Source organism: Mya arenaria, chromosome 6 (genome assembly GCF_026914265.1).
Source record: "Mya arenaria isolate MELC-2E11 chromosome 6, ASM2691426v1".
Lineage (NCBI taxonomy): Eukaryota > Metazoa > Mollusca > Bivalvia > Myida > Myidae > Mya > Mya arenaria.
In genome coordinates this window covers 32012071-32022717 of record NC_069127.1, presented here as the reverse complement: position 1 = coordinate 32022717, position 10647 = coordinate 32012071, and the positions used below count along the sequence as shown (strand labels likewise).

Sequence of the window (10647 nt, the reverse complement as noted above, 5' to 3'; positions counted from 1 at the left end):
TTCTACCAAGACCCCAGGATGCGTCTCCAACATGATAAATGACCTTAACTGGGAGTCCCTCGAACAGCATCGAAAACACAGCCGGTTGTCCATGATGTACAAGATCCGCAACAACCGTGCAGACATCAACGCAGACAGGTACCTCCAAAGTGGCGATGCCCGAACCAGGGGCCAACACCGGCTATTCCAGGAGCGAATAACAGACCAGGTACTGGCAACTCCTTCTTCCCACGGACAGTGCGTGAATGGAACCTCTTACCTGCTAGCACGGTATCTGCGCCCATCATAGATGCATTCAGGTTGCTCTTAGCGGAGTAACCTGGCACTTCTTCACCAGACATGACACTGTATATAGTTTTAAAAATCTTAACATTTACGTCACTATGCGAATTTTAACCACGCCTAGTCCCGTTGAGCTCCTTACGCTGAATAGCCCAGCTAAGTATATGGAAGAAGAAGAAGAAAATAGCGATATAGTTATATCTTATTAACTTGTACGTTATGACTAAATGAGTAATCCTTGAAAATAGTATAATGTAACCACAAAACACAAACACATAAATTAGTTTTATAATGTTCCAAATTATTTAAAAAGTATTAATTTTCACTTTTATCTGTTAAACAGGGATGATTTTTTTATTATTTGTATCACACAATAACTAAAACACAGAATTCGAACATATGTCTCAGGCATTATTTTTTTATTCGAAAGGCTTGCAAATGTTATAAAGGCTAGCTCTTTAAATGCTATTAACCAATGAAATAGCGCGTCCCTTGGCAACGTTGTTTTCTCTCTAAGAAGCTAGTTTTTCTTGACATGATGGGATCATATTTCAAGGCAAAATAAATAATTCTAGTGTTTTTAAACAATCTGTTCGTTTGTCAGGATGACTGACGTTATGCAAGGCATATTGGCGGAAGCCAAGAAAAACAAATATTCGACAATACGTGATAATTTGTCAGAAGATGGTAAGTGACCTACAGATCAAATTAGAAATGTAACATAAGCTCAACTGAATCTGAGGTACCTAATGCAAAGACGTTGACAGGTATTTGCAATATAAGCTTGGAAAGTATGAGCACAGACACACTCATTACCACTGAAAGTTTAGAAACCTGACAATGCAGCGCGGCATCTTGTTTGTGCCCTCTTCAGATTCTTATAAAAGTTTTTGCATTTAGGCATTTCATTCCCTCATTCCATTTATTCCTGTTCCATTTTTTCCTAACACCGATTAAGTACTCCAGTGATAATATACATGAAGGATAAATTCCAATATATACTGCCAAAAATCACCATGTGCAATTAATGTGCATTGTTGAGAACTACATGTAGCTGCCTCTTCAGCTAAGATGGCCCAGTTGTGGTGTTCTGGTGGTTGAGATATTGAACCTACACAGGGCACACTCTTTTCTCTCATTCTTTCTTGGGGTCACGGACACTACAGACCATGGACATTACGGACCAGACACTACGGACCAGATTTAGGGACACAACGGACCAGATTTAGGTACATTACGGACCATCTTCAGAAACTTACGGACCATCATTTATAATGTTTTTAAACATTTTTTTTTTAATTTATTCACTCATTGGTCTTAAATTTGTTAATAAATACTTGAATATTAGTGCTCAGTATGAAAATTATCTTTAATGTAACTGAAAAATCCAGGAAATTCCAATGTTAAACATCAATGTATTTTTAATAAAATATTATAATAATTTGAATAATAATGAACGAAATATGTGTTTATCCTATAATTGTAAATGTGAATATTAATGTTTTCATATGTGATCGATTGCTTTCTGAAATAAACTTTGAATCGTCATATTTGTTTGTTTTCCGTTTCAACTGTTTTAATTGAAAGGTTCAGTCAAGGCGGGGAATCCACGTGACCAAATGGTTGGTTTCAGTGCAAGATGGCGTCACCAAAACGCTCGACTCGAGCCGAAAATCAACGTTATATCTATAATTATGTATATTGTTTATTTAATATATGCTCGATTTATTTTGGTAAATAAACTGTTTTGGAAAATACTTCTGCTCGATTTATTTTGGGAAATAAACTGTTTTGGAAAATATTTCTTCTGTTGCTTTTAACTGATTTAACTGCCGATCTTTCAAATTTCGTTCATTATTGTTCACATAATTGTTATAAATGCATAGTTCTTTAACACCTTTTGGAATTTCACAAGATTTTATATTGAGATCTATTCGAACTTCACGGGATTTTTCAGTTTTATGGAAGATATAACGTCATACTGAGCACTCATATTCAAGTATTTATTAACAAATTATAAACTAATGAGTGATTAATTTAAAAAAAAAATGTTTAAATCATGGTCCGTAAGATTCCGAAGATGGTCCGTAATGTCCCTAAATCTGGTCTTGTTATCATGTTGCTTTTTTTGTAAATCTTTCTTGTTTAGTGTCGTGAGAAAAAGGCAGAAAAATGGCTAAAAAGTTATTGGTGAGAATCCAACACTTGGCACATTTTCCTCCTAAATTTATTTTTCTTGGTCGAATATATGCAAAATAGTATCATATAGTTAACTTTGAACAATATAAAAATCTTATCACAGGCTATTTCTGATTTAGTTTATTGAACTAGCAAAAATGCAAGGGCATATTGGTTCTCATGAGGTGGTGTTAGTAGTTTATACTCTGGGTCCCGGCGTGAGCACATTGAAGGGTCCGAGAGTGACAGTTCAACCACCGCACACCTATCCTGGTAGGTGAACCAGTACTAGGTGCCTTCACTTCTGCAAGGAACTGACAACTTCTGTACATGCAAGGGACAGTCGTACAGTGCGAATGGTCGTAGAAAGGATTTCATTACCAATCACAACACAAGTAACCTGGTCCGCCCGGGAATCAAACCCGGGTTGTCCGATTAACAGTCCAACGCTCTACTGACTGAGCTAACCGGGCAGTTCTCATGAGGCATTGAGCAAGCCTTATAAGCATTTAACCATTGCAAGGCTTACAGTGCTAGTTTTGACAGCTGATATGATGTGCTAATTCAGCAATGAATGGACACAGTCGTGGCTTCGACAAAAACAGGAAAAGTTTATTCAGAAGCTTTGATCAGTGAAGAAGATGCCAAGCTATACCATATGTAGAAATTATTTCATATTTTTTGGCCACAATCTTTAGGTTAACGTAAGATTGTTTATTTTCTGAACCATTTCGGGATGAAATTTGGCCCATACCCAATGCCATTTCTAAAAAATAAGAAATTCTTTTAAAAAAGATAATATGAGTAAAACTTTGCACGAATTATGGCATCGAAAGTCCTTGGCAAAAGTTTTTGTGTTAAAAAAGGGATGTTTTCTTGAAGAAATAAACCCAATATTAACATTTATCTTTCTCTGTTTACAATATTTCTTAAAGTTTATTCTTGATAAAGTCTGGGATAAATTTAATCAAAGCAATGCATGTTTCCCCTATCTCAAAGTCCCTGACCTCTTTCCAAATTGTGAATAAAACACATAAAGGTTACCGATTATAAGTTTTTCATTTATACTTTCCAGATGTTGCTGCTGTTTGGGAAAGTGTCTCCAGCTTTGTTGAGAAACAGATGGGCCAGCAAAAGGTATTGCATCTTAAACATCTTTTTTCTTTTTTAACTGTGACATAATGTTTGCAAACATGTATGTATTTATTATATTCCCATCATAAATTCACATGCAATACTGTTATACATATCACAAAATACAGAAGTCCGTTTTCCACTCAAATGCAATATGGCCACTCTGCAGTGTCACATCATAAACGTCTCATGAAAAAATAAACATTGAGTGTTGTAAACTGTTTTCTTAAATATTCTAAATGGTGCTATTGCAATGGTTTACAATATAATTCCAGTGAAACCTGCAATTTTCTTCCTCACATTCTTATTCTCTTATGTAACTGAATTGTGTATAAATTTGTATTTTTAAGTAGATTACATGGTTCCATTAAACATGTGTTTATTTATTTACAGGGTGTCCAAATTCAGTCCCTGGGAACTTTTACTTTCACCCAGAAGAAACTCGATATTGGAAACAACAAATTCTTACTGATACAACGTCCAGTGTTCAACATCTCAGAGAAGCTTGCTCAATCCCAGGGTCTCCAGTATGTGAAACACCATGTCCCAGGTATCTAATGAACTGTTTTCTTAAAAGACTGCAGTAGTCGTTCAACCCGCAAGTGCTTTTAAATTTCATTCCGGGCTTGCTCAAATTCTATATTATATATAGAACGGTTAGTTAAAAAAATGATTCCAAGTGCTGGTGTAAGATTAAAGGCTTGTTCACCCAAAGGTCAAATTTGATGACTATACACTGTAGACTAGCTGTAGAAATCAATTGTTTGATGTTTTAGACATATAAATACCGTATTTGTCTTCACTGATGTGCCAGGGGCTTGTCAGTGTTAACCATGCACACTAATACCAGGATTCATAACAAGACAGTCACAACATCATCTATATTTATATGGAGTTTCAACTGTCTTGTGTTAAGCTCTCCAATTATGAACCAAAATTTGTTTATTGTATTAGTTTTATGCAACATACCGGTACCTTAGTACAATGGGGATATTATACAAGATAGCACTGATATATTGAAATATATGGCTCAAGTTTTATTATGCCCCCACAAAGTGGCGGCATATAGGGTTGCCCTTGTCCGTACGTACGTCTGTCTGTCTGTACGTACGTACGTCCCGAAGATTGTTTCCGATCTAATTCTTGAAAACCGTTTGTCCAATCCTCACCAAACTTTAAACACATGTTTGTGACCATAATATCTTGATCAAGTTCGATAGTCATGGAAATCGCTTTAGTCATTTAGGAGTTACGGCCCTTTTTTGCCAAAAATACTTCAAAAATATATGTTTCCAATCTAATTCTTGAAAAGTATGTGTCCAATCCTCACCAAACTTTACATACATGATTGTGACCATAATATCTTGATCAAGTTCGATAGCCATGGAAATCGCTTTAATCATTTAGGAGTTAGGGCCCTTTATTTCCCAACAATACTTAAAAAATATCATCTCGATGTAAATGAGATGTGGATCCAACAAGTTTTTTCCTGCCTGAATGGCGCCATATAACCTATACAGTCTTGCGATGCCGTAAAACCCAACTCAACTCAACTTATCCTATATGTGCAGATTATCCTGAATAATCATTATGGCTTATTTTCTGTGACAAAAAATCGAAGTGGGGGCATCCGTGTCCTATGGACACATTTCTAGTTTTGTATTTTTTCTGTTTATGATTTTCATTGATTGTTGCATCTGACAATTTAATTTGTATGTTTTCAGGTCAGATACCGGTTGTTCAGTTGAACTATGCTGCTATGTCATTTGAAAGCCCATATGACCGTGACACAGTGGAGAGTTGTGTACGCGAGATCCTCGGGGCTGTTCAGAGAGCCATAGGGGCAAAGAGAAATGTGGAGCTCTCATTTAGTGGTATCGGCAAGCTGGCCATCCGAGACTCCCGAGTCAAGATGAAGTTCTATAAGGATTTTATAAACCAGATGGATGGATCAGGAAAACTGCTGGATTCCATGCAAAATGTAAGGTTTTTAATGTCACGAAATTGTTAATTTTAATTTTTGAATGTTTTGTTATTAATAAATAATGGTAATGAATTTGAATTTTGCGATATTTTGGCTTGTAGCAAACAGTATGTAATACAATTGGACCAATTATAACTTTTGATCCTTGCTCTAGAAGGTTTCAATACGTCTCATGTGCACATTTAGCCCAGTTGACAGTGTTTATTAGGATCTGTTACGGCATGGTTAAAAGTAAACATTTTTAACATCTCTTTGCCAAACTTTATTCCATTGTGTTTCAGCGTCCGGGAACCGTGGACTCGGTGATGTCTGATCGGTGCCTGTCTCGGGCCCAGAGTTCCAACACACTCATACTGCCCAGGTAAGCCCATCTCCTTAATACAGTGTTTTGCACCCTGCGACAAAAGTATTTCCACAATTCCATGATTTTGCTATTGATAAACAGGGTTGTTCTTGGGGTTAGCTGAAATGAGCCCTACCCCTTCACATATTGGGGAAAAGAACTCTGATTATGAAATTTTTAACTTTTAAGTGTGACCTCAAGATTTGAAATTAGCTGCCTGATTTCTTAAGCCTTCTTCATGAGGTCACAAAATTTCAAACATCTGTTTTTCTCTCAAAATCAGTTAAGACATGTGGCCATGTTGGTCTTACCCAACTCTCATTTTCACGGTTGGGTAGGTAGGTTTTTCTGTTTTATGTTTCACTTCCTAACTAAATTCAGTTATGATAAAAGAAAGAAAAAATGACCCGCCAAAAGGCTTAAAAACTTGAGCGATATGGGAATTTATGTGAGTCGGTCTGATAACACCAAACAAACTATTTAGTAATTTTGCCTTTGTATGAAATTGATATACCCAAAACTAAACGGAAATCGCAAGGCAATCTCATCATTTGTGGAAATACTTTTGAGAATGGATATTAATATTCAGTCTATCTACACATTAACATTAGTTTTGACTTGCATATATGTATTTGTAACTTGATTAATTTTAATTTTGTCATTATTTTTTTTCAAAATCGAAGGCTTTCTTAATTTATGTTTCCAGTTACTTTGATATATGCTTTTAAATAGTTAAATGTTACTATCTTCATACTGTTCTGAAACAATTTTATTTCTTGTCAATGAATAGAAAGAGTTACAACAAAGGGTAAATAACCTATGGTTTCACTTTGTTAGTTTTGAACTCGTAGTTTAATGCGTGGTGTGCTTGGCTACTTAGGTACTGGATTCATTCATGTTGAGAATACTTAATTTCATTAAACGTCTTCTAAATTCTATATAGTTCTTTGAGTGTACATATAAATGCAGCACCATATTCGACTGTATTGTAAACAAGTTATTTTTAGTTGTGTTTATGTCCCGCTCATTTTGGGTGTATTTGGGCATATAGACTTACCTTGTCCGTCCTTCGGTCATACAAAATTGTCGTGCGTATTTCAAAAAGCATAAGACGGAGAAGATACTTCAGCAGCCTGTAAAGTTGTGCAACAGGCCCCTTAATTTCTGGAATCTTCTTAAGCATGACAGGCTTAAGTACATGTAGCTTATTTCAGTTAGCCAAAATACGTACTTTAATTGAATTTTGATAGTTGAAAAATGGTAAATTGTGATTATCATAAAGAATTTTTCTGTCTAAAGTTTAAACACTTTTAAAGAAGTTAATATTGCGCAAATTATTGAAAAACAAAAAATCTGAGACTATCTTATTCTATTTTTATAAGGGATTTAAAAAGTTTCAAGAAATTGGGGCTTGATTAATTATTCTGATGCACATTTGTCTACTATTGCCAGAATAACAGCTGGGGAATCAGTGTATTTGAATATATTTTTTAGATAAATTCTAAAAAAACTTGTACTAATTCTCAATAAAAAGTGTACAATGCATGAACAAAAGTATATCAGTGTTTCAAAGACACTGCTTATGATAATAAATATTTAGCTTAAGGACCACTTAGAGCAGCCTTAATCTGACTGTGAATTTAATTTACTACTTTTAGAGAACACATAGAGTAATACAAACAAAGTAGATAGCTTTTACACAAAGTGTTTATTTTTGATCTCAACAGCTGTAGATATATCTAGCATTAAGTCAATAGATTTCACCCTTTAAGGTCAATACTTGTTAGCTTTGTTTAAACAGCTATAAAATTATATTAAGTCTGGTCTACTTTTCAGTTATTTTACATTTAAAGGTACTCTATCATAGATTTAATGCTGACTATGTATATTTTTTAAATTTGTTGAAATTGAGATATGTTACTTACTTAATGAAGAAACACCTAGTAATCATTTGAAAAGAGTATTATAAATCAAAGCCTAAGATCTTTTAAATTTAAAACCTAAATGGCGTTACTAACACTTTTCGGCAAAAAAAGAGAGTATTTTTTGTCTTATTTTAAAAAATTTGAAATTTTAAAAAGACCTTTTATCATTGAAACAAGCATTTTGTTCACATTACATTTAAACTTATTTTTTCTATGTTTGACTGTACGCAAAATGAACAAGTCCCTTTAAGTTATTTTAGATTTTAGATTATAGTGCTGTAATACAGATTATCATGGCTTATAGCATTAAATGTTGTCATTAAACTTACTTATAATTGACCACCAAATGCCATTAAGTCTTTATTATAATGTTGGTTTTATTCAGTGGTTCATGCATGTGTGCTGGCTAATATAGAGACATTTTCGGCTGCGCCCTTCAGGGGCAGATCCAGGAATTGATGTTAACTAAGGGGAACCTTTTGATTTCCCCCCCTCCCTCAGAACCAAAATTTAAATAGTTTAAAATGTTGGCAGGGGGTGTGAGGTTACTCCCCCAAGATTTGTTTTAAAATTTATTGTCCAAAATGGTGAATTTTGAGAGTATGATTATTGATATTATCATTTTTCTCCAATTTTGATGTAAATTTGGACAATTTTAGGGAGGGGGGCTCGCGCCGGGCCCTTTTGCTTAACAGTCTAGTAAAGCAAAAAAAAGCAATAACTATAAATAAGTCTTATTTGCCACAAAGCTTTCATTTACATGTACATGTATAAACAATCAAGTCATGTCATAATAGTTCGCCCAAACAAGGCTTTGGGGCTTACTGTGATAATGAAAGATAACACTGCCTTAATAACTTATGAAGTATTGAAATTATTTAGAATATATTTTTTATCATCATAAAATAATAATTCCACTACCTGAGAACCTTAACCTTCTTGATGCATTGTTAACACTACTGTTATTTTAATCAAATTCACTGCTAATTTGGTTAAATAATAATATCCAAACATTTCTGAGGATTACTCGATGAAACCAAAAATGTTTAATTGATGGGAACTATAAATGTCAGTGTTATCTTGGTTGCTGTCATTTTTTTGCTTAAATTTTGCTTGTAGTAAGTAAAAATATTTAGGTATATGTTTCCATTTTGACAGAAACATTTTGTTAACAAATTTTGACATTGAGAAATCCTTAGCGAATTTCTGTGTTGACAAAATTTCGTGAAAATTGAAGAATTCGAACCTACAAACCAGATGATACTGCTACTCTTAATTTTATAGAATTTGTATTTTTGCATGAACATAACATGGCATTTATGTAATTGCTTGACTGAAAAACTGGGAAGGAGCTTTTAAAATGTTTAATTAAGATTGTTTGTGAACAATGTACTGCCTTTGCTAGGTTTTATATAAGAAATATTATGATTAATTATTTTGCCAATTTTGCTGCAAGTTGCATGTTTGCTTCTGCAGTGTTAGAGTTTTGTAGCTTGTCTTTAGCATTGTGTGTTGCTGGTATAAATTTCAAACTTTTTTGGTCATTTCTCAAAGACGTTTCAAGATATTTGCATGAAACTTAGTGTACATGCTACTATGACAATACTCATATATGTAGCAGTAGCCATGTGTGTTGTTGGCATAAAATTTCATCTTAAACCTAGTTGCTCATTTCTTAAAGATCATCAAGATATTTGTGTGAAACTTGGTGTTCACGTTACCAGTGAAATATTTTATATATACCGTATATATATGTATCAAGGCCCATAACTCGGGCATTTATAATTATTCTCAAAGACCATGAAGATGTTTGCATGAAACTTAGTGTATATGTTACCAGTGACAATACTTACATAATTTATGTAGCAAGGCCCATAACTCAGTCTTTATAAGTGTTTAGTTTCTTGTGTACTTCTTTATAGCGAAGTTTCAATGTTAAAAGTTTTTTCATTGAAACAGCATGTGATCAGAATTTTATATACAGTAGATTCTTAGCTAAGCATGCATGAGAAACAGAATGAACTTTTCATATCATGTCATAAGTTTGAAAAGTGGTTGCTGAATTGACCATATAACTTATATAAAATAGTAAAAAATATGTTTTAACATATTTCCTGGCTTTGTATGTACTGATAAACAAACAAAGTTTCCTTATTTTTTTAAGAAAGAAATAATAATGAAATATATGTCTTGTTTGTAACATAAGTGTTGTATAGTGTCTATATATATATCATTTGCTAAAGGGCAGATTATAATTTTATGAGCATATTCCCATCAAATTTCACAGAAAAAGACAATCAAGTATGTTTTGTCATTACGTCTACGTCTCCATCAAATTCCAATGCTTAAGTCACCAAATTAAATAACCGATTTCTATTTCCTTTTTCCAGGATATCAAACACCAATGTTGCTCATGTAAATGGTGGATTACCTCCCCTCGAAGAGGCGGCTGAGGTCCAGGACAGTGGCGTCCCCATGGACTATGACAACGGCATGGGAGAACAGGAAGCGAACCAACCACCAGTCAACTATATGAGCAACCCAGACGGCATGGATGGTAAGCAAAGCCAAACATTTGAAAATGGGGGGTTATCTTACACTTGAATTATAACCTAAAAATAGAAATCTTCAAAATAGGTAATGCACCCACACCACAATCATTATAATTATACATGATCACTTTTGAGGGTTCTTTGTGATGTAACTGTTTTGTTCCATGTTCTAGAAGACCAGTTTCAATAACTAAAATGAATTACGCTTAAATTTAACCGCATTGAACGGTAATAAGCTCCACCTACACT

At 34.1% G+C, this 10647-nt stretch overlaps 1 protein-coding gene across 4 annotated transcripts in view; it reads left to right on the top strand.

Moving 5' to 3' along the window:
• Positions 1-747: 747 nt before the first annotated feature.
• LOC128239074 (coiled-coil domain-containing protein 81-like) overlaps positions 748-10647 on the top strand; it is a 33488-nt gene continuing 23588 nt past the window's right edge. For 3 of the 4 annotated variants that reach the window (XM_052955523.1, XM_052955521.1, XM_052955519.1), the window contains exons 1-7: positions 748-969; positions 3536-3597; positions 3988-4144; positions 5319-5575; positions 5860-5939; positions 6712-6729; positions 10237-10403. In XM_052955523.1, the coding sequence (XP_052811483.1) occupies positions 888-969; positions 3536-3597; positions 3988-4144; positions 5319-5575; positions 5860-5939; positions 6712-6729; positions 10237-10403 (823 nt within the window). In that variant the 5' untranslated portion in view covers positions 748-887. The remainder of the gene's footprint in view (positions 970-3535; positions 3598-3987; positions 4145-5318; positions 5576-5859; positions 5940-6711; positions 6730-10236; positions 10404-10647) is intronic. The other variant, XM_052955522.1, reaches the window with a different exon arrangement.